Source organism: Leptosomus discolor, chromosome 1, assembly GCF_034619465.1.
Source record: "Leptosomus discolor isolate bLepDis1 chromosome 1, bLepDis1.hap2, whole genome shotgun sequence".
NCBI lineage: Eukaryota > Metazoa > Chordata > Aves > Leptosomiformes > Leptosomidae > Leptosomus > Leptosomus discolor.
This window is the reverse complement of record NC_141391.1, coordinates 132,560,281-132,583,927: the sequence shown is the minus strand read 5'-3', so window position 1 is coordinate 132,583,927 and position 23,647 is coordinate 132,560,281. Positions and strand designations below refer to the sequence as shown.

Below are 23,647 nucleotides of genomic sequence, written 5' to 3'. Positions count from 1 at the left end.
TGACAGAACAGTGATGAGGGAGTTCCTGCCAGCAAGTATACGTATCTGCACCTGGTTGAGTGATGTTGGCCACAAAAGCTCGCCTGCATGCACTTCTCCTTTGTGAAGGGTCTGGGCACCCCATGCCTTCTCTCAGCTAACTGACAGACTGCGGAGATGCTGGGCAAGGGCTTGCAGCTTTCAGTAGGTGGCATTTGCCCCTCAGCTTTGGTGTACAGTCAAGCTGGGGAGACTGCATCCAGCACACCAACTAGCAAACCTGAACTTCCAGCCACCCTGCAGAGACCAACTGTACCATTGTGGTCCACACCTTCACCTTTCTCAGTTTTCCCTAGGACTGATCCTACCTCCCTTCCATCAGCCCTAAGCATTGGATTGCCTTTTCCTGCTGGGCCACGGCTTCCCTCTGACTCCCTGTAAGAGTTGGTCTGAAAACAGCACTCAGTGGACTCGTGACACTCTCTCCTTCCAGTCCCCTCTGCTTGGTCCCCAAGCTCTCCAGGCTGTTATTTGACACATCTTTGGCCACCTGAAATCATTGTCCATCCATCTACCCTAATCTGTCTTCACGAACTTCTGGTTTTGCCCACCCAGACCTACATGAAGATGGGAGTCTTGTTCTGTCTTCCTTCCAGTTTCTGCCCCAGTTAAAGCTGGCTTCACACGCCCTCCTCATTACCCACTGGACCCTCAGTCTTCCTTGCATCTCTCCTGCTTTTTTACTATTCTCTTCCCTTCCCTGGGTGTTTCTTTCTCAACTCTGGCCCTAGCATGGGAGCACCAGTTCACAGGCACCTGCTCTGTGAAGTTGCACAACGAGACGAGGGGCTTTCGGAGCCAGTAGGCAGATCAAAGGGCAGGGGCACAATGTCGAGGACGGATAAAAAGGGCTAAATATAGAGAAGGTGCAGCTCAGGTTCAGGACTCTGTCCAAACCTTTAAATCCCTTTGAGGGAACATGCTAAATGAAGTTGGGAATTGTTCTCAGCCCCAGAAGGACAAGGAGCCACAGATGAGTGATAATAATAGCTCCAGCTTCACCTGTCACCTCCACCCATCACATCCCAGTGCAATTTGTGGAGAGTGAGTTACCTGGGCCCCAGCAGAATGCAGCTGCTTCCCAGGAGACCCACAGCAGGTGTGCAAAAGAGCAGCTCATCATGATTATGTAAATTTAGGACAGGAAATGGGGGAACCAAATGGTGGAAGAACAGAGGAAAGGGCAGTGGAGTTTGGAGTCTGGCCAAGGCGCGTTCCTGCTCTGACCAGTGGGACCTTAGGGAGGCACAATTCTTGTGGATCCACAGATCAGCTCATGGTTGCTCACGCTAGCTGCCTAGCCTGGTTTTAATGGGAAAGGCTTCTAAATGATGGATGGTCAGTGTTTTCTGGAAGTAAGGGCTCTTTGAAGTAGATGCTAAGGACTGCAGTCCTTAGCTACATTTGAAAAAGCAATTCACCACCACCAGTCCAGTATTGTAAAGACCTGCTGACAGGAGGACCTTGGCATCAGCAGTGGTCCAGAGTTGTGCCTCCTATGAGCATCACTGAGGAGCATGGCACAGCCAAAGAGCCTGGACTTGGTTCATGCCAGCCCTCTTCAGACCTCTGCCTTGGCTGTGTTCACCCAGTTCTCTGTTCTTGGCTTTTGAAACCACGTTTCATTTCTTTTGCCCTCCAACATGACAGTTCTTTCTCTTCTTGCCTTTTCTGACAAACTTGCTGGAGACACCTTCTGTAGCGCTCCTGTCTGTGGGCAACCAGACCCATCCTGAGCCCTTGGATTTCTGCTCACAGCAGACCAAATGCCTCTACTGCGGCACAAGACTGAGGCAGGGGGCGGGTCTGGAATCATCCACTTTCTGCCTTTTGCTGCCACACCATGACTTTTCAGGGCAGTAGCTATGTCCCTTGCACCATGCCAGTTGGGGGCCTAGCCTACACCCCAGAGTCTGTCCTACCAAGCCACCTGCATCACTTTCTTGTGGGGATCAGGTCACAAGTGATGGGTGGGAAGAAAGGGGAGGTGAACTCCTTTATTTCCTATCCTCTGGGTAGCTTTTCTCACACTGGGGAGGTAGTGGACCCTCTGTGGGATGCTGGGAGGAGGCTACAAATAGAAAAGGGAAAGGTGCAGGAGGGAGGACTGAGTATTAACAGGCAGCATCCCTGGGTCTCTGTGTAATCCCTGGCTGGCCTTGCATGCTCGCCCTGGTGACCCTGGGCTCCTTGCAGAGCCGGATACAGAGATGATCCCCCCCACCTCTCCTGTGATGGAGATCAAAGACCAGGGTAAAATTACCCCGCTCTTCTCCTTTCTGAGGGCTCCTTCTCCATCCAGAAAAGCAGCCAGCTGCAGATGTGTGCACAGGGGTGCACCGCGAATGCAGGACTGCATATGGGTAGTGAGTGCCGGGTCCCTCAGGGAAGGTGTTATCCTCCTGTTTCAGTCTGGAAACTGGTGGAATTCACCTGCCAAGGGGAGAACAAGCAACCCCATCCCAGTGCAAAGCCCCTCATCATTGTAAAGAGATCTCAGCACTAACCCAAATTCCTTCCCCACCGTGATCTTCCCTCCCACAGCCTCTGATGGGATCAGCCCTTGTACAAAGAGCCCCCACAGAATCACACCAAGAAACTCATGATCCCTAGTGCCAGGCTCACCAAGGTGACCTCAGCCATCACGACAAGGCAGCATCCTTACCGGGATCTGTAGCACAAGGTGGGTTGCAGTCCCCTCTGGATGGGACCCTCACGGCCTGCCTCTCCTGCTGAGAATGCCTCCCCACCAGCCAGAAGTCCCTTGCCCCTCTGCAGTCTCCAGTCAGTCCTGTCCGTCCACCCAGCGAGTCCCTTGTTCCCTCTCTGCTCCTCAGCCTCTCCAGGACTGATCTCCCCATGGGGAGCTGCAAGGCTGTGGACGGGAGGGGTTGGGGGAGGGCTGATTCCAGGAGCAGCGTCAGGCAAATTAAATCAGACACCAGAGACTTGGGGAAATCGGATTGGGACGTAATGCAAAGCAGGTGGATGGGGAGGGGTGAAAAGAGAGAGTAGCATGCTGCTCCTGAAGGGAAAGAAACCATCATGGCCGGATTTGACTCCCTCTGATTATATCAGCAACAAACTAATAAAGTGAAGATTAGCCAGAACAGGCTAGGATTATCAGCCACTGGGGCAGGGCTTGCTGCACCTCACAGTCCACAGGAATTCCCATTTTCCCAGGGGCAGCATGCCATGTGTGTCCTGGGCGGGATGGGAAGTAGGATGGTGCTACCCACGGTGGCCCTGCCAAGGTAGAACCCATGGCAGGGCTGGGATCACACCCTTTCTGGGCAGCAAACCGGGCTCTGCATGGGGAAAACAGAACTGGGCACAGGGGCCAGGGGTGGCAAAAGATTTGGTGGTGTGCCTTTTGGCAGCCACTTTAGTGGGATGCTGCGAGGGGATTATCTTGGCCTCAATCTCTTTTAATCTCTCCCGCAGCTTTGGCCCAAGCTTGAGATAAATACCTTTTAACGGATCTCATCTGACGTCAGGAGGCCATCAGTCTAATCACCCAAGCCACCTTTGAGCAAAGCAAGCCAGAGATGTGGACACTGGCCCCTCACCCCCCAACATGTCCTCATCAAGCAGGAACCATCCAGTGCCCCCACGTAAATCATCAGGATGGATGTGCAAGTGCTAGGATGTGACAGACCTCTCGCCAGTGAGAGGAATTTGAAATCTTCACATCAAATCGTGTTTTTCCTGTGATCGGGGTTAGGATGGGAGGCAAGAAGGGTTGCCAATGCAGGTTTCCCAAGTTTGCATGTTAAAGAAGCGTCGGAATTCAGACTGAGGAAAGATCTCCCTTCCCATAAAGCAGGGCCCCTGTGCCAACAGCGACGAGGGGATCACACACCCCCCTCTTACACCAGTGGCCCTGGCCCTACAGATTTCTTCCATCTGAACTGTAGTTGGGGTCTCCATGCACAATTCTCATCAAGGCCTGAGTATGTCATGACCACAGATTGATCTCTGGCTCTAATGCTTCCCAGGAAAAGGGTCATTGCTCTTTTTGATACTCCATCCACTCCATTCAATTCCTGTTTGGCTACAACATAATCCCATCTCAGGACACTAATCCCCTGGGCAGTGACAGCAGATTGTCTTTGTATCAGGGTGGGAAACGATAAACAAAGTATCTCTTTTGCTTTCAGGGGCAATATGGTGTGTGGAGGGGGGCAGGGAAGAGAGGCCTGGCTGCAGGGAAACGTGAGCATACAGTGCTTTTCCTTAAAGGCATTCCCCACCCTTTCCAGGGGTTAGTCATGGCAGAGCTGACTTTCTCTTGCTGTCCCTCATTGGAAGTAGCTGGCATCTGGGCAAATAGTTTATTTTCTTTCACTGAGGGCTCAATCTCCTTCCATCGTTTGTTAATTAAATTTCCATCAGCAACAAGTATGTGCCTTCCTCCTGGTGTACAGATTCAAGCTCCCACCAACAGCTGTGTCCAGCATTTTGCTTTTATTCCATATATTCACAGTCTCTCACCTTCCCTCTCTCAGACCAATTGCGAAGTTCTGGAGTTTGCAGGTGCCTAGGATATTCAGAAAATTCTGAGCTCCTGAATGTGGACAACCCTTGCTGAAAGACCCCAGGCTGCTCCTCCCCATCTCAGATTTGGCCCTGGATGACCAAGAAGCTGGCACTGAGAGGAGTGGGGTGAGGAGACCCTGCCTTCTTACTTCTGAGTGACACAAACACGTTGGTGAGGCAGTAAAGAAAGTTCCTGGTGTCACTGCCTTTAATACTCTGTCCCTGTTGTCATTTTTCAGCTGCTGGGATGACACAGAGAAGAAAGCTGCATCCCTCCCCATCACTATGGCTCTAGCATGCTAATACACTGCTCCAGGCCTCTGTGGTTCTGGTGCTACCGTGACCTGCCAGGCCATGGTGTGTGCCAGCCCTGCCTCCGGGGCCCTGTGTACTCAGAACTCATCTCTGGCCCGCAGCTCCTTGGGGTGCTGTGTCCTGTCTGAGCCAGGCTTGGGTCTCTGGCTTGTGGGCCTGGCTCCACTGTTGGGAATGGGAGGCTCTGAGGAGGATCTGCCACTGTGATCAGCCCCCCGACGTTCTTCTCCATCAGGCCGGTCCTGCCTCACAGCCCTCTGCTCCATCAGCTCCTCTGCCTTCACCCGTTCCTGCAGCCATGGAGACAGAGATGATATGAATCCCTCCCTGCTAGGGTCTTGGCTCTGTTTGCAGAGGCTGCCAAGACACGTCTCATCTTTGCCACATCCATCCAACCCCTCCAGAGCCCATTCTCTCTTGCAGGACCCAGCACAGGCTGGCCCCTTCACCAGGTGCGCTGTCAGAGGACAACCTCCAGCTGCTGCACTAGGTCCTGCCCCATGGGAAAGCCCACAAGCCATTCCTTGGGGGGATTTGATCTAGCTTGGAGGTACTCATATCTGTTTCTCCAGCATGGTCCTTTACCTGCTCAGCATGTTCCTGGGAGTGTGTGTACCACAGAGCAATGGCGCAGCGTCTTCCGCGGCTCACTGCCCACACGCCATGGGGGTTCTCCTTGCCAGAGCTGAAGGCTACCAGCCTCCCACACTTAGGATGCACCTCGGCCTGCCAGGAGAGAGAGAAGACACAATGAAGCCACCAGTCCCTTGCTCAGGGGTACACAGTCCTTCTACAGAGGTCACACTGTCTCCGAGAACATGGAATAGCAGAGAGCTACAAGGCATCCACTGCCAGTCTGTGAGCAAGATAGACCTTGGGGAGGGACCGAGAGAATCAAAGGGCCAACACAGGACACAGACTCACACAGACAGGAAAAGCCTCGAACATCTCAGCTATGAAGGAGTTAACCTCTGCTTTGAGATTTGCCTCAATTTGCCTTTAGCTGCCCCTATTTGAATCTGCCACAGCACCAGCACTGAACTGTTTTTGGAGTGGTGGGATCCAATAATGAACTAGTTTCCTCCCACCCAGACTAAGTCTCACCCACAGTCTTCTCTCCTGCTTTTGGCCAGTCCCAGACTTACTGTGACAGTCACAGTGTCCATTTCAGTGAAGAAAAGGCCTCCACCTTGGAAGTCATCATTGAGGTAGAGAATGCCACTGTGGACAAAAATAAAGAAGACGCATGGACGGTGAAGCTCATTCCTCCCAGATGCTTCCACACACTCCTTGTCAGAGTAGGCTGTGGATACCACAGGTTTAAAAAGCAAGCAGACCAGTTAACGGGTGAATCCATTTGGGGGTGTTAAATACAGCGGTGGCTAGCTCAGGGGAGTCCCTGACCTGCAAACCACAGGAGGCCAGGAGAGTATGCCAGGGAGTTAGCTCTACGTGCTTGTCCTGTTTTGTTTTGTTTTGTTTTTAATCCCCTGCAGCATGCATCTGTGGCACCATTGTGACAATGCCCCAGGCTAGACAGACCTTCATTCTGACCTGGCATGACATTGTTTATGTTTTAAGATTGGGAATAATCCAAAGCCTGGAAGAGGAGATTGCTCAGCAAAGAAAGCCATGTCTTAAGGGTCAAGGAATTTCAGGGTAACATAAGAATGGTCAAAAAGAGGCTTAGTGCATGCAGAAAAGAGAATTAAACCAAGATATTTCTTCACTAATGCTAGACAAAAAGAGAAGTAGCGAGGCCACTGCATAGTGCAGGTGAGATGACGGTCAACTAGATGAAAGAATGGACCTCAAGCTACTTGTGTTCCTCTGGGTATTCAATTAAGTTGATAGAAAACATCAGACAAACAAGAGAGGCTCATTAAGGGGACTGGGAGAAAGAAATAGAAATCAACATTGTGGCTGCTGAAGCAAAACTTTAAGGACATAAGGACAGCGAGAGGATTACCAGCCTTGAAACCCAGGAAGTTGTAGCTCTTCTGCCATAGGGTTTTAATAACACTGTGAAGTGAGGGTGGTAACATGACTGGAGAAAAGCAAGCATAGCTCTCACAAGCATGAAAGGGCAGGAGGGTAGGGATAACAGTTGAAGCATAAACAGCCCTGTTAGCCTGACCTCATCAGTCTGCAGGGCTTTAGACTTCATTTCTGAGGAGAAAGATAATTGAAGGACAAGAGATAAATGGAAAATGGTCTTAAAATGTAACATGGGGGTACTGAAAGCAGATTGGGCTAGCCACACAATCTTCAACAAAACAGTTGCTTTCCCAGGGAAAGACAACATGCTCAATATCAGCAGTTCGGACTCTGGTAGAAGTACTCATAACATTGCCCTAGGGAAATCACTAATGAACACAGGGAAGGTGAAGAGTGCATGAACAGCACACACTGACTAGTGCACCACGGGCACCGAAAGGAGTACTGTTCGCCTGGAGGAGGATCACTGGGACTCTTAGACCCCTTGGCCCAATCCTGTTCAGTAGTTTCTTTAATGACCACAGCACAAACACACAGAAGAGATCCAGGAAGTTTGGAGCACAGAGACCTCTTTCAAAAGGACACTGGAAGAGCTCAGCCCTTGTGAGTCAGTTGGTCAATCACAATTCACTCTGCAAGAGGGCAGGAATACTCCTGGAAGTAGCTCAGTGGCACAGATCCCAGAAAGACATTTTAACATGCATTCAGGTAGAAGTCAGAGAAGCCCGCTACCCACGGATGAGTGAGGCAACAGGACAGCTTTCCCACAGGAGGGACAGAGATCTAACTAGTTACATGACAGAGCCTGGTAAATTTACAATCTGACCATGTCAACACCTATGTCAGAAGGGAAATGGATTCAATGATACTGACTCCCTCTAAGTCCCACATCCTTACCACAGGCTGCTCAGAGAAGATTTTGGCTCTGGGTACAGCTATCACTCAAATAAAAGGCAAATAAGATTTCTGGATGCCCAGGGATGAGATGGTAAATAGGAGGAATCAACTGTAGTGAACTGACCTCATCTGGCTGCACCGTGCAACAACTGTTACCATCTTTAAAATATATTTCAGGTTCTTTCACAAGAGAGCAACAAAACCTACCACAGGCTGGAAAAAATCCCTCACGTGGAATGGAAAAACCCAACACAAAGCATTGGCAGTGAATCCTGAGAGAGATGAACAAAGTGAATAGTCACCAAATTACACTGGCTGCTCAAACAAAGGAAATCCAAGGAGTTTGGTTCTCCCTCTCCTATAATGCATGGAAGACTGTGAAAGACGGAATTTGATTAGAAGCAGCAGACTGTCAGTGGAGTGTAGTACTGTGGTAGACCACAAGACAACAATTTGATATCATGGTTCTAGTTAATGCAGTCATCCAGCCTTGTTCAGCTCTCTGATAATGCTGGCTAAGAGGAGGGAGGAGGGAGAAAGGGCAGATCTTTTTCCCAGCCTAGGGAAGGTGTTTCACACCTCATTCTGGAAGCCACTGATGCAGCCTGCTGCCTGATGCTACAGCCCTGGCTGGCTTTGAGCCAACAGCCCACTACCTGGTTTCCTTAAGCTGAGATCATCCTCTGACAGGGCTGGGGAGACGTTTTGATCTCCACATGATCTAACGCAGATCCCCTTCTTCTCTTACCTGTAGTCCCTGTACACGTAGGCAGGTGGTTCTCGCCAGCACTCTTGCCCCTCAGGATCCAAGAGACAGTTATCAGCATGGACAGGATGACTAAGATCCATGCGACCTTCCTGTTCCTCTGAAAAGTGAAGTTATAAAAAAGAATATGGGCATTTTCAGTTTCAAGAAAGCATACATCAGAATGAAAGGGGCACAGTGAGAGGAAAGGGATGAGAGTCTCCTGAGAGCACATGGCTGGGACTGAGGACACTCTCCAGGAGACAGAGACTAACAAGGTGAAAGGTTCTTTACCGTCTACAGCTGTGCGGCACACAAGGTGTGTGAATGAGAAATGGAGTTTCTTTCCAGGAGTAAAATAGGACTCTATGATTTGCCGTGATTTCTCACTGGCCTGCAGAAGCAATTTGGCGTCTCTCCAGTCCACGTCCCCATTCTGGGCCAGCTGCAAGTGAAAGACAAGCCTGTTAGAATACTTACGTACAAAGACACTCTAAAGAAATGATACACGTACACAGTACAGAAGAAGAGACCTGTGTTTTGTCCTGGTCACACATGTAAGAAAAGAACAGGTTTTCTCATGTAAAGAGAAAATAAGCTGGGATTACACCTGTGCAGCAATTCTTTCCTTCTACTCAGCACATGAAGCCACATCTGGAATGCAGCAGCATTTTGAGTCCCCCAGTACACAAGGGACACTAGCAAACTGGAGTGAAAGGTCTTCAGATGGCAGAGGTGTTGGAGCACATGGTTTAGAAAAAGATGCTGAAAGAGCTGGGCTTCTTTAGCCTAGAGAAGGCCAAAGTAGGATCTAACTACAGTCTTCTGTCACCTAAAAGGGGGTTATAGAGAAGATGGAGGCAGTCTCTTCTCAGAGGGACACACTGAAAAGACAAGAGGCAACAGGCGAAAGCTGCAGAAAGGGAAATTTTGGCTAGATACAAAGAAAAATTTCACCCTCCCAAGAGTGGTACAGCACTGAAACAGGTGCTGTAGAAGAGAGGCTGGGGAATCTCCACTCTTGGAGATGTTCATGACTTGCCTGCGCAAAGCCTTGAGGTATCTCATCTAGCTTTAGAACTAGCCACGCTGTGAGCAGGGGGTTGGACTAGAGATCTCCAGAGGCTCCTTCCACCTTTATTCTCCAATTTTGAGTGACGTGTGTCTGTAAGACTACTGCACAGGGACAAGCAGCAATCCCAATACCCCATCTCACAGGAAAGAAAGCACTTGTCAAGCCCTCTATGTACAACATGCCTAAACATGATCATGGAGGAAGAGGGTCAGGGGACATGACCCACACGTGCTTCTGAGGAAGATTAACACACCCAAGACCCCATCCAGAGCGCACTTCACAGAGAGAAGCACTGGGGTGGCAAACACTCTTTCTGGACAATCAAGAAGGCGGCAGGCTCGCAGAGCCACTTACCTGCATGGCCTTCAAAATGGTCAACCCTTCAAATCTCTCATGTGGGGTGTGAGGTGACCGTCTTGCCCTATAGCCTTCTCCTGCTTCTCCTGCTGCCTGGAATAGAAGGATACAGATGACACATCAGGCTGCCAACTCTCCTCCATGGAAACACCACAACCCTGCCTGCTGAGAAGGAAAGTACACATACAGGAGCTCCTACAAGACCCAGGCCTCACCTTTGTCAGCCGGAGAAGGTCCTTACACTCAGACTCCGTCAACACTCTGTCGAACACAACCCTCTGGGATCCATTCATCCGGCTGGAATCCATTGTGACAGCAATACCCTCAAAAGGCAAAGGACCTGTCAAGAAGCAAGTACCGACAGGCATGAGCAAGCTTTGGACAAGAAGACCTCAGACACCAACCCCCAGCCTGGATAAGGAAGTGGAGAGACACTATACATTCTCTGAGAAGACAGGACAGTTCCCCAGAAGTGCCCATCCCTCGCAGACCTGGGCCACTTGCACCCCTCACATGCTTCAGGGGAACCAGAGCATCAGCTGGGGAAGCTGGCCTACAGCAAGTGCTTCAGGAGCCAGCAGAAACTTGGGGCTTGCTGGGAGAGCAGCAGGGAGCTAGGGAAAGTTGAGTGCACTGTGGATCGCAGCAGCAGAACAGGTCCAGCCTACGGGGGTGAGGCTCTGGAGAAAAGAAGCAGGTAAACACCTCCATCAACCCTCCTTTTTATCACACATCTTATCCCAGAATTATCTCCAGTGAATGTTTCTACTTTCTTCAGCCCCAAAGAGGAGCAATGGGTATTAGCTGGTGATTTGATCTTTTGATCTTTGGCCTTTTTTTCCCCTGCTCTGACCTCTGGATGGCCAGGAATGCCAAGGCACTCAGGCCCTCTCCCATGTGTCACAGTAGAGAACCACTTAGGGTCACTTCAAGCAAAGACTCCAGGACTGAGCCCTGCAAGAGGCTGTGTGTCCACACATAAGAATACAGGACTAGCAAGAACACGGGATTCTGCACTGCAGTCTACAGCATTCAGCCACAAACCATTTGGACTTGTGTTTTTCAGGGAAAAACTTGCCCAAGCCGAATAGTCTGTTACCAGTTTCCATTTCCCCCCCTCTCTCCTTGTTCCCTTCAGAAAAATGTTGTTTGAAGTCGGGCTGGTGGAGTTGAACCAGATTTGGTGTAGACACTCCTGCCACACTGAACAGGGATCTGCACGTCCACAGGCTTGTCACGTATTCAGGCACCACTGCTTTCAGCTTCTCCAGCCACAGCGCTCTTTGAGTTCCTATCCCAGAGTCGTACGCAGTGAGATTTTGCAAGATTACACATGCATCAAAGATGGAGAAAAGAAACAGTGAGAAGACTTGCTGAGCCATTCGAGTCAGTCTGCATCTATGCTAGCATTCAAATGTCTGAGGATGGAAGACAGCACTTAGCCTGGCTAAGCCTGGCTAACTGTATTCAAGTACTTCTTCAAGCTCTTTTACTCACCCCTCTTCTCCCTCTCTTCCACACCCAGAGTTTCCTGCTTTTGCTTCTCCTGATCCTCTCTCAAGAGCAAGGGAAAAAACAGAGACCAGGGCTGTCAGTACACAGAGCTATGTCTAACCCTCCTCTGTGATAGCAATTCACACCCTCCCTCTTCCTGTTTTGCCCATTCCTCAGGAGGTATCACTGTTCCTTGTACCAACGCTACCAGTCCAACCCCATCCCCTACTTCCAACACTTACATTTCAGTCCTAGTCGTCTTGGCCAACCTTACCTATGTTTTTCTTTTAGGTTTTCAGGAATCAGCTCATCTGGAGTCCAAAGATCCTGTAAGAACAAATGCAGATGGTTCAGTACACAACAAACTTCTCCCACAATGGATCCTGTCAAACAGCCAGTTCCTTGTCCTGCTTCTCCGGTGAGTATCAGACCAATGGTTCTGGCCTGCTTCTGATGACAGCTGGATTGGGCTAATGCAGATGGTTACAGCAGCAATTTCAAACTAACATCAGTCCCAGAGCAGCAGAAAGGCCCTAAAGATCCACCTCATAAGGACCTGGGGGTCCTTCTCATCAGCATCTGATCTTTTCTGGATCACGTGCTACTGAAGTGAATTCTGGCAACTGTCTTGGTGAAATCAGGGCAGGAAGATTAAGATTATACTGTTACTTACAGGGTCATTAAATCTTCCTCCTAGATGCTCCACTGCATAATAAATCAACTTCTTCTCCATCAAAGATCTCTGCACATAACGTTGGATACTCTAAGGAGGCAAAGAGGTTGTCAAACCACCACCCCACAAAAGACAACCCCACCCCTGTCCAGGGCAGAAACCCGCCCCAACACACTGCTGTGCACTATGAACACCCAGTTCTGTCCTGAAGGGACCCTGCCTGTTACAGACTATAAGTAAACTCAGGCTCCAGTTTCGTCAGTCCTGGGCTGGGCACACATCTGCAGTGAAACACATTTCCCTTTTTGTCTCCTGGACTGCGATCCTGTCGCACGGGACAGGCGAGGGCCAAAAGGTACAGACCCGGGGTTGTAACTACCTCTCTGGCTGTGACAGCTGTGTCCTCTCCCAGTTCTGTGCGATACTGCTTCATTTTCTCCAACATTGGCTCATCCGCGGGATAGAAGAGCAAGTAGGAAGTAGCACACTCAGCAGCCAGTGCCTGGTTCCCCACTTGGGCAGGGACAGAACAGAACAAACAGATATGTCTCTGAAAGACTCGACATTAGCAGCAAACATGTATAGGCTAGCAGCACCCAAAGCCCTGGTCGGATCTGGCAGTTGGAGGCCTTACACTGAGTACACATCAATCCCTGCCTTGTTGGGCCTCTGCCCAATGATGGGCAGAGAATACACGGAATGAACCTGGTGAGCACTTGTAGATATGGTTTAGTGGGCATGGTGGTATTAGGTCAACGGTTGGACTTGATGATCTTAGAGGTCTATTCCAACCTATTGACTCTACAATTCTATAAGAATGGGTGCACTTCCAATACTCACTGGGAGCTTGTTCAGAGGAGACAGATTAAAAATAAGTATATATCTGGAAGAAAGATGGTTCCACCTCTCTCACCAAATAGACATGATGAGGGGCCTGGAGGCTTCTCTGAGATACAAGTTTTATCAATGGTCTGACAGAGCAGATGAGAGACAGTTGGGTCAGTGTGGGAAGGAGAAGACATATCCAAGAGAAGAGCTGAGGGACGTGTGAAAGCAATAGGGTGACAGGATGACCAATGTCATGACAAGCCATCAGTTCAGCGAGGGCAGGCAGGGCTGACTCAGAAGGAACACCACTGTTCAGTTGAGATGCAGGCGCACGCACTAGATAAGAAGTGGGGGCCTGGTCTGGAGCCACATACTGAAAAGGAGTTTATAGAATACACAGCAGACAGTTGGAGCAAGGACTTGAAATGGACATTGCCGGAGGAAAGAAGTGGGAACAGTCACACATTACAGAAGCTGCACAAGGAGACTGAAGTGGACCACAAGGGACATTTCCCAAGGTGGCCACAGGCTTGAGCAAGAGAAGAGAGGTTCTGGGAAGAGTCAGGGGGCAGAAGCAGGGAGTGAGAGGTAAAGCTATGGTCAGTGTGTCATTTCTCCCCATGACAGGCTGCTCCCCACGACCAGAGGCAAAGGGCAAGTTTAGGGGTGCCTCAGCATAACCCACTGGGTTGTGGCTCTGCTCACCTTGATCATAGGCAAACTGCAGTAAGTCAAGATGAGAGGGTATGAAATCTTCCGTGGCAGAAATCCGCCCCGGCTTTGTGGCAATTTCAAGGACGCACTGCTGTCTGCACTTCAAAACCTGAATATAATGGGCTGCAAGAGAGAGGAGCAAGAAAGCAACTCACACTTCTTCCAGACAGGAGTGCTGGGTAACAGGGGCATGTCCAGTGTGGGGAGCATGGCCTTCCTACCCAACCCTCTGTGCCTCTAATGTTACCTGCAATGGCTTCATACAGGCCAGGTTGCATCTCCTCCTCCTCCTCCTCCTCCCAAGGCCCTTCGCACAGGGCACGACACTCTTCCAGTGCTGACAGTGCCTCTGTGAGTGACTCCTCCAGCCTGGCCACAGCCTGCAGGTACTCATCTGCGCTGTAGTGCTGCACCCCAGCCTCATATGCTTCCTGTGAAGGACAGGTTCCCTCATCAGTGTGGGTGACACCAAAGGATGCCCTGAGACTTCGAGTCGCTCACAGGGTAGTGCTGACACCTAGGGGCCTGCCTGATCATGCGCAGCCCACCAAGCAGTGACAGCAAATCTGGTTGTAAGCCAAATATGCTTCTCCATGGCCCTGAAGCCTGCCATAACTGTCACCAGAAAGTCTGTGTCACGTTTGCAATGCTTTGCCTTCAGCCTGAACAGAAGTCTTCAGGAAGACCTTCTTGCAGCCTTCCAAATATAAAGGTGGCTTATAAGAAAGACTGAGTGAGACTTTTGACCAAGGCCTGTAGCGACAGGACAAGGGGCAATGGTTTTAAACTGAAAGAGCATAGATTTAGATTGGAGATAAGGAAGACATTTGTTATGATGAGGGTGGTGAAACACTGGAGCAGGATGCCCAGAGAAGTTGTGGATGCCGAGTCATTGGAAGTGTTCAAGGCCAGGTCGGATGGGGCTTTGAGCAACTTGGTCTAGTGAAAGATGTCCCTGCCCACAGCAGGGGTTTGGACTAGGTGAGGTTTAAAAGACCCTTCCAAGCCAAATCTTTCTATATGAGGGTTCTGCCTCAAGCCACAGCTCTTGCGTGGGAACAGATCAGGGTCCCAGACTGGTCCCTGGGATGGGATAAGAGCTGCTACCACCTGGCTCTGCATCAAACCCTCACCCAGTGTGGCGTCGCCTCCAGGTCCCGGAAGTTGTCCGACTTCACCCCTGACATACGCCGGTACTTCTCTATGTCCTCCCGCATTTGGAGGTGCTGGGGATTAGCGACGAAGAAGGTGTGAGCAGCAGACACGGCCTGATCCAGCTTCTTCAACTGTGGAGAAAAGGCTGTCACATTCTTGCGGGCCCCCTTCTTTTCACGCCCACCCCTCACCCCAGCTGCTTCCCAGATTCACCCACAAGGCACCTGTGCCCCGTGCTGCCCTGACAGCCCATGTCCCAGGCAGGCGAGCCTTTGCCCACCGCCTCCTCAGGACCGGCCGGTGGCTCTCCAGGAGAACCGCGCAGAGCCAGCACCCTGCTTCTGCTGACAGAGGCCTCCGGGGCCTGCCCGGAGGTGGCAACTCCCAGCCCCCCGGGGCCAGTCCGCCCCGCGGGGCCCCTGGCCGCCGCCGGGGCCATTCCTCACCTGGAAGTAGGCCACCTGGAGGTAGTTGTAGGGCTCCCTCTGCTCGAAGTCCCGGCGGATGGTGTGGCTGGCGCGGTGGGCGGAGGGCGCGGCGCCCAGCCGGCGCCCCAGGCAGTGCTGCAGGCAGTCGGCACGCTGCAGCACCCTGCCGAAGAGGGCGGCCTCCCAGGGCCCGGCCCCCGGCGGCTCGCCGATGAAGGCCGCCTCCCGGCGGCAGGCGGCGCCGCAGGCGCGGCGGGCCGCCCGCAGCCCCGCGTAGCTGTGGAGGGCGCGCTGCAGCAGCTCGGCCGCCCGCCCCCAGTCCCGGGCGAAGTACGCCCGCACCCCGTCAGCGTACAGCAGGTCGTAGGGGACCAGGCGGCTCGGCGACGTGGCGGCGGCGGCGAGGAGGAGGAGGCAGAGGCAGAGGAAGGAGGCCATGGCCGAGCCACCGGGGAAGGAGGAGGAGAGGGGGTCCGGGCCGGGTTGGCGTTCCGGCGGGGCCCGGGCTAGGCCCACCCAGGGGGCCGGGCCGGGCGGGCCGGCGGGCGGCGCCGGGCCGGGGCCGCGGTGGGCGGTGGCTGGGCGTCCAGGTGGGGGAGCGGTGGAGAGGGCCGTTGCCGGGGGCGAGGCCTGGCTCAGCCCCCGTCCCCACGTCTCTCCGCGGGAGCGGGTCCTGCTGCGCCGGCTGAGACCTGCTGCCACTCCGTGGGCGCCTGAACCAGCCTGGCTCGGTTCAGCACCAGTGGGCCAGCAGAGCCTCAGCACCTTCTTGTCTGTCGTGGTCCTTTGTCCAGGCATCCGCCAAGGACCCCCCGGCGCTAAACCTCCCTTTGGTACGGGTCACCCAGACCCCTCCAACGAGATGTCTCATAAGCAGTTACAGTTAATCTATCAGAATGCACGCCTGGGACGAGGCACATTTTGACAGTTCATAGACCAAGTCCCATCACACGGAGAAGCGCTTTGGAGGCGACCTACCTCCTCTCCCATGCAGCCAAACTCTTGTCCATAGCTGGAACTACAGTCAGCACCAGGCAGGAGAAGGTCCATCTGCCGCATGCTGCCTCTGCACCTCCCTTCCAAGTTTTGTGTGGGGCAGGAGTCTGTTCCCGACCTCACCACTCCCAGCTTGACAGCATAGGCAGATGGGGGACTAACCCCTGGAAGGCTCTGTCAGCTTTCCTATTTCGGTGAGAAGTTTGGGCCATGGTGTTTCATGCAAAGTTCACACTGGAACTAACAGTTTGCACCAGTGAAAAGAGATGTAATGGGTCAGGGTCTTTTTGGAGAGAATTTAATTGTTTTCAAGCTTGGGTTGCCTCAAAGCAATACCTTTTGCTAAGCAATATTAGAAAGCACAGAGGCCACTCCTACTTAGCTGCAGGCAGCCTAAGTCTCCCCTGAAATGGACAGGAAAACTTTTTACCCAGCCTTCCATGACAACTCCTTCACGGGCTTTTTTCCCTTCCCTGGGCTGCTAAGCATCTGCTGCCTTCCAGATGCACTGACAAGAAAGGGACAGGGAGGGAGGGAAGGAGCCTCGCACGTTCCGCGTTTCCCTTCCAGAAGCCTGTGATGCTTCATCAAACATTAGGCCAGTCATTTTTGTTTCTATGGAAACAAAATTATTACTAATATATTATTTTAAAAACAGACACACGACTGACACTCCAAATATAGAATTTTAATACCATTCTCCGCCTGCCTTGTCTCTTAGGGCAGAGTGGATGCGAGGGTGGAGTTCACAAAGGGACAGGACTGGCGAGGGTGCCAAGTGGCGGTGGCAGCGGTGGGTGTGTTTGTAACCTGAGAGCAGGCACAGGCTGTCCATTCATCCTCCATGAAGCTCCCTTCTGCGGGTCTGTCCCACTTCTTTTTCCCCCAGCAGTGTGGGGTGCCATGCTTCCTGCCTGCTGGCGAGAAAGATGAGAATGCAAATTAGTGACCGGGTCCTGGGACAAAGGGAACACTTCGAGGTTTATTTAAAAATAGTGATGGCACTGAATGTTTTTGATGCTGTCTCTCATAGTTTGGGATCCTGGAAGGTCTGTGCCTCGCAGGCCTCAAGGGTCCTTTCACACGGCGCCTGCTCCCCATCCTGCAGATGCCAGGCTTCGTTGCCAGCCAAGGAGCAGCGCCGTGGCCGGTTGGCGTTCTCCTCCTCTCTGCTGCCGAGGGAGAGGCGGCGATCACGGCGTGATGCGAGCAGGAGACAGGAGTGCCGTGGGCTGCAGGCTGGGGTAGGTTGTGGCGTCTCGTCGATGAACGTGGTGATCTCATCTCGGAAGAAGCAGGCGCTGGAGCTGGAGCCCCGGGGCATCAACCCCCCCTCCAAAAACTGCCGTAGGGTTGTCAACTCATCTTCTGGGGGCCGCCGGCGGTGCTGGTAGTCATGCAGCTGAGGAGGCAAGAAGCCAGGGCCTCCAGGCTTGCGGGGGGTGGAAATGCGGATGTCGTCAGATGAAGACCACTTGTGTAGGAAGGATGGAGCAGAGCGGTGGGCGGAGAAGATGTTAGTCTCATCATGTGACATTCTCCGGGAGATAGGGACCTGGAAAACAGAGAAGGCGGCAGGTGATGGAAGACTTGAAGAGCCAGAACAGGAGGGGAGTAGCTGAGGCTTTCTCAGAGAAGAGAGTCAAGAGGACATAAAGGCGTGGGAGACTGACAGAGAAGGAAGTGGGTTGTGGGGCTGCCCCTGCTAGCTCTTGGCTCACCTGCAGGTAGTGCACCTTGTCCTGGGGCAATAACATGTGGTGCATGGGCAGCAGCTTGATGTCCCGGGAGTCCCGCTTCACAGCTGCAGCACCATTCGCATCAAATCTCACTTTGCAGATCCTGCCATCACCATAATCGTCACACACACCATCTGTTGGCAAAGAGAACGACAGTCAACACTCTTGAGCCAGAAGAGGAGTGTTATCAGGGCACCTGGATGCCATCCTAATGCTTGTCTGACTTCTGCTGCCCTACTTGCAGCCCTTAGGGCTCACCTCTGAACAAGGACCTTGTCTTTCTGCTTGCAGCCACAGTAAACCACCCAGACACTGCCCTGTTTCTTCTGTCTTACTTTTGAGTTGCTCACTAACAGAACCTGGACCTTTGGATCAGCAAGTTGGGCTGAGGCCTGGCGTGTCAGTTGCATTGTGGTTTGGCAGCTGTACACAGTCTCTACTCTTGCATCTACTATGAAGGATGTTGCCTTAATTTTTCCTGGATGCTAGTGAGTCATAAGGCAGCAAGTGGCAGAGCCTCCTCCACAATAAATTTTGTCATGGTTGCTGACTCCAAGCTATAACATGAATCCCACCTAGCCACCCACAACACCACTCCTAGTGCCTTCAGGTCATTTTCCTAAGGCAGACCCCTCTTTCCTCTGTAGTCTTTTGGGGAGGGAGTTAGCGAGGAAAGGTGACTGTGGGGTGGCGAGGAGCTTACCATCATCTCCGTCTTCCTCAGACATGATAGCCACACACTGCTCCCACACAGTGCGGAGATCGGCTCGGTAGCGCTCACAGGACCAGATGAAGGAGGGGAGAAGCAGGGTCTGCACCATGGAGCACCAGAGCACAGCCAGGACCATCCAGGTGGGGGCCGTATCATAGCGCAGGCTAAAAAAGCTCACAACCTTTGAGGTAAGAGAGAGAAACAATGCTAAGAAGACAGAAGTGGGGATCAAGGGAGAAAGATAACAGGAGTCAATTCTCTAGTAGAACGTAATCTGTCTGTAAACGATTTGTCAAGTAATTACCCCGTGCTGCTTTGAAAAACTGTTCCTGGGGTGTTACCCCAGGTTTGCTGGACCATATTCCAAGCTGTCATAACTCTAATATGAGACCTGGTGTTAGCATCCCTTCTTCCCTTTGCTTATTATGAGCAGGAGCTAAATCGGTGCTAACAAAGGACACAGCCACTGGGAAAAAAACATGCTGTAACTAAGTCTCTATTCTCTTAATGGTTCCCTTTGAGAACCTCCCCAGCTCTCCAGTTTTGCAGAGAATCAGCCAGCCAGCCAAAACCTGAATGCTGACTATGACCATACAAGCAGAAGGAAAAAGAAAACTGTCTGCAACAGCTTTTAAAGCTGGTGTATCATTTCTCCAGAAGCAAATCAGAGAAATAGAAATCTCGTTGTATTTACAGAGGTAGATCCCCTTGTAAGTTTGCAGAAATTTCCTTTCCTCTTAGCCACTTAAAACTTTCACAGTGGTTTTAGTTGTGTGGCGTGTGTTCCTCAGGCTTAGACTTGTCTTAAGAAAATGCTGCTGCAGAAGGATGAGAGAATTACTGCAATCTCTTTAAAACGGTCCCTCAGAATAACACAGACTCAGATACAGCAGCTCTGTGGCTGTTGAACAGAAGACAGAGTTTCTTCTCTAAAATTTGAGAGAAATGGAAATCTAGTTTAACTGTAGACTCTGAAGGGAAAGGGAGAACTCGCTGCTTACCAAGATAGGCACCCCAGTGAGTGTGTCATACAGGAAGACAATAGCGCTGATGAGGTTGGTCATCTGCAAGGAGGTCTTGGCTGACTCAGAGCCATCCAGTGAAGACCTCCTTTTGCCTCGTACATCCTCCACTACAATGGCCGGCACATTGAAAGTGGTGTGTGCTGATGAAGAGCAGGATGACGCCTCCTCTGCCCTCTGATGGTGGCACCGCCGGCGTCTTCTGTGTGCCCACAGAGTCTGGTAGAAAGTGATACCCACGCACACCAAGCCCATGACGATTCCTCCGAGCAGCAGGAGGCTAAAGCAAACACCGAAGCCCAGCCCTATCTTGCTGACAATGAACTGGCAGCCACGGGCATAGTAGCGCTCACCGTTGTTGTGCCAGCCGATGGAGGGCAGGGTGGAGAGGATGAATGACACCATCCAGATACCCATGACTGCATGCAGAGCCTGCTTCTTTGCATTGCTCAGCCGGTAGTTGACTGGCCATCTCACCATCCACATCCGGTGGTAGGAAAGGGAGGCCACCGTGAAGCAGGTGGCCAGCGCCAGGGTGTAGTATGTGGAGACAAAGACCTTGCAGATGCTTTCATTCCAGTCGTAGTCGGAGGACTCACGCCGCAGTTGCACCACAGCATAGGTGGTGAGGGGTACTGCTGCCATAAGGATGTGTGTCCCAGCAAGGAAGCATAGCAGCAGCTCCAGGGGCTTGTGTTTCTGTTGTTTGGCCGTGATGCTGAGGATAATCCAAGAGTTGGCCAACAGGGCTAACATCCCACATGCCAGCCACCACAGTGAGTTGTTGTGCAAAGTGGACTCTGATTCAGAGTCCTCCATGCTGCCACCCCTGCTAGGCTGCACCCTGTCCCTGCCACTGGGATTTTGTAAGAGGGCGAGTGGGACTCCACACTGGGGGAGCCACGTCCCTCCTCATCTGCTGCTGCTGCTGCGATGCGAGGTGTGCACAGGCTGGAAGGGTTCCTCAAGGCATTGCCACCAGGTGCTAGGCAGAACAGCCGTCAACTCTGTCTCACTTTCAGTCTTCCCTTTCTCTTCTGTTTGCTTATATTTCTTTCCCTTGCTCTTTTCCAAGAAAGAAAAGCACTTGTTTTTTCCCCTGTTCTCTTTCTTTTTCTTTCTTCCACCTTCTTTCTCTCTCATGAACACTTGCCAGTACTTCTTCCCTCACTCGCTTGAGCTCACTTTTTTTTTTCCTCCCCATCTATTTCATCCCCCTCCTCCACTCTTCCCCCAAAGAAAAAGCTCTCCTTACTTCATGTGTCCACCAGGCACCTTCTATCTCAGGGACCACCTTCTGCTGGGACTGCTGAAGGCCACAGGTAAACAGGAACTGCTGGGGATTCCAAACAGTTTGGTTGTAGCAGATGCCTGCTGCCCAGTGTCCTAGTGAATGAGGAGCTAGCCAAGAGTTTCAGAGAAGACAGGAGGCAGGACAAAGGTCCTAAAGAAATGGTGAGGGTGGCACATACACTGTGTGTAAAACCCCTCTCACCAAATGCCACGCTCGTGGCCAGGTAGAGGTTCCTGCCAAGGCTGTCAGAGAGCCATCAGCAGAGAGTGAAGGGTGAGGAACAAGATTCAGAGGGATCCCTATCCAAGACCTCACAGCACCCTCACTACATTGTCCTTTTTGCTATGCTCCAAGCCTCAGCCTGCTCTTTCAAGCTTTCCTGCACAGCGCACGGCAGAGCTGGCACACAATAAGAAGATGGCGGGGAGGGGAAGCTCCTTTTCAAAGGTTCCCTTGGAGATTCAGGGCACGAGGTTCACTGTAGAAGAGAGAAAAGAGAAAAAGTAATTTAAGATCATTCTATCTCCCCAGATCTCTCTCACTCCTTGCCCACACAAACACCTTGTCATGATTTAGGCTGAGTAGTGCACTCCCTGTGTCTTTCAGGGAACAGAAGAGCCAGATTTGCAGCAGTCCCTGTGTACCTCAGGCTGGACTCTGGCCCCCAGCAACTCCTTCCAGTGCTGCTAAGACACCCTGTGATCCCTGCCCTTCCAGTCTGAGGTTCCCCACCCAAAGTGTTACTAGTGCCATTTCTGTAATGGAAGGCCTGATTCGCTCCTTGCCATTTGGGTCCTGCCCTCCCAATGCAGCTGCTACGACACCACTCGCTCCTGCTGCACAGCTCCCATGGCTCTGCCAGTCTTTGGACCTCGGCTTTTCTCCACCAGTGCTCTGGATTGTAACCTGCCGCTCTCATCCTGTCCCATCCACGGGTGCGTGCCATCACTCCAGCAATACAGAATCACAGAATGTTAGGGGTTGGAAGGGACCTCGAAAGATCTAGTCCAGCCCCCCTGCCAGAGAGGACCACCTAGAATAGATCACATAAGAACGTGTCTGGGCAGGTTTTGAATGTCTCCAGAGAAGGAGTCTCCACAACCTCTCTGGGCAGCCTGTTCCAGTGCTCTGTCACCCTCACAGTGAAAAAGTTTTTTCTTATGTTAATGTGGAACCTCCTGTGCTCCAGCTTGCACCCGCTGACCCTTGTCTTGTCATTGGCCATCACCGAGAACAGCCCGGCTCCATCCTCCTGACACTCACCTTTTACGTATTTATAAACATTAATGAGGTCACCCCTCAGTCTCCTCCAAGGTAAAGAGACCCAGCTCCCTCAGCCTTTCATCATAAGGGAGATGTTCCACCCCCTTAACCATCTTTGTGGCTCTGCGCTGGACTCTTTCAAGCAGCTCCCTGTCCTTCTTGAACTGAGGGGCCCAGAACTGAACACAATATTCCAGAGGCGATCTCACCAGGGCAGAGTAGAGGGGGAGGAGAACCTCTCTTGATCTACTGACCACACCCCTTCTAATACACCCCAGGATGCCATTGGCCTTCTTGGCCACAAGAGCACATTGCTGGCTCACGGCCATCCTGCTGTCCACCAGGACCCCCAGATCCCTTTCCACTATGCTACTCTCTAACAGCTCAGTCCCCAGCCTATACTGGTGCATGGGGTTGTTCTTTCCCAGATGCAAGACTCTACACTTGCCCTTGTTGTATTTCATTAAATTTCTCCCTGCCCAGCTCTCCAGCCTGTCCAGGTCTCTCTGAATGACAGCACAGCCTTCTGGTGTGTCAGCCACTCCTCCCAGTTTTGTGTCATCAGCAAACTTGCTGACAGTGCACTCTGTTCCCTCGTCCAGGTCATTGATGAATATATTGAATAGTACTGGTCCCAGTACCGACCCTTGAGGGACTCCACTAGATACAGGCCTCCAACTAGACTCTGTCCCAGTGACCACAACTCTCTGACTTCTTTCCTTCAACCAATTCACAACCCACCTCACTACCCGATCATCCAGACCACACTTCCTCAGTTTAGCTGCGAGGGTGCTGTGGGAGACGGTGTCAAATGCTTTACAGAAATCAAGATAAACCACATCCACTGCACTACCATCATCTATCCACCTGGTTATGTCTTCATAAAAGGCTATTGAGTTGGTCAAACACAACTTCCCCTTGGTGAAGCCATGCTGACTGCTCCTAATGACCCTCTTATCCTTGATATGCCTAGAGACAGCATCAAGGATAAGTTGTTCCATCACTTTTCCAGGGGTGAAGGTGAGGCTGACCAGTCTGCAGTTACTCAGGTTCTCCTTCTTGCCCTTTTTGAAGACTGGAGTGGCATTTGCTTTCCTCCAGTCCTCAGGCACCTCTCCTGTTCCCCACGACTTACCAAAGATGGTAGAGAGTGGTCTAGCAATGACTTCTGCCAGCTCCCTCAGCACCTGCCATCCTGCAGGTTTGAAGCACAAGTCTTTTGGTCACAAACCTTGCCTACCTAACACGTTTCTGCTAGAGCAGCTCTGGTCTCCAGGCACTCCATGGCTACAAAGCCAGCGAATAAAGACTCTTAACCTAGTCCTGAGACTACTCACCTTTGCCAGTGACCCCCGGTCCTATCA

The 23,647-nt window shown here is 51.8% G+C and overlaps 2 protein-coding genes across 2 annotated transcripts; both read right to left on the bottom strand.

The window, feature by feature from the left end:
* Window positions 1-4,970: 4,970 nt before the first annotated feature.
* On the bottom strand, window positions 4,971-15,695 carry P3H3 (prolyl 3-hydroxylase 3). The gene is made up of 15 exons (XM_086478646.1): window positions 15,276-15,695; window positions 14,808-14,960; window positions 13,922-14,105; window positions 13,666-13,797; window positions 12,512-12,645; window positions 12,133-12,222; window positions 11,734-11,786; window positions 11,463-11,521; window positions 10,181-10,305; window positions 9,963-10,058; window positions 8,828-8,978; window positions 8,537-8,654; window positions 6,039-6,114; window positions 5,479-5,619; window positions 4,971-5,183 (listed from the first exon to the last, which is right to left on the bottom strand). Exons 1-15 carry the CDS (start codon window positions 15,693-15,695, stop codon window positions 4,971-4,973), a joined length of 2,145 nt encoding a protein of 714 aa, XP_086334772.1.
* A 1,585-nt stretch (window positions 15,696-17,280) lies between these two features.
* GPR162 (G protein-coupled receptor 162) lies at window positions 17,281-20,545 on the bottom strand. The gene is made up of 4 exons (XM_009960002.2): window positions 19,706-20,545; window positions 18,696-18,885; window positions 17,975-18,126; window positions 17,281-17,808 (listed from the first exon to the last, which is right to left on the bottom strand). Exons 1-4 carry the CDS (start codon window positions 20,543-20,545, stop codon window positions 17,281-17,283), a joined length of 1,710 nt encoding a protein of 569 aa, XP_009958304.1.
* Window positions 20,546-23,647: the final 3,102 nt, after the last annotated feature.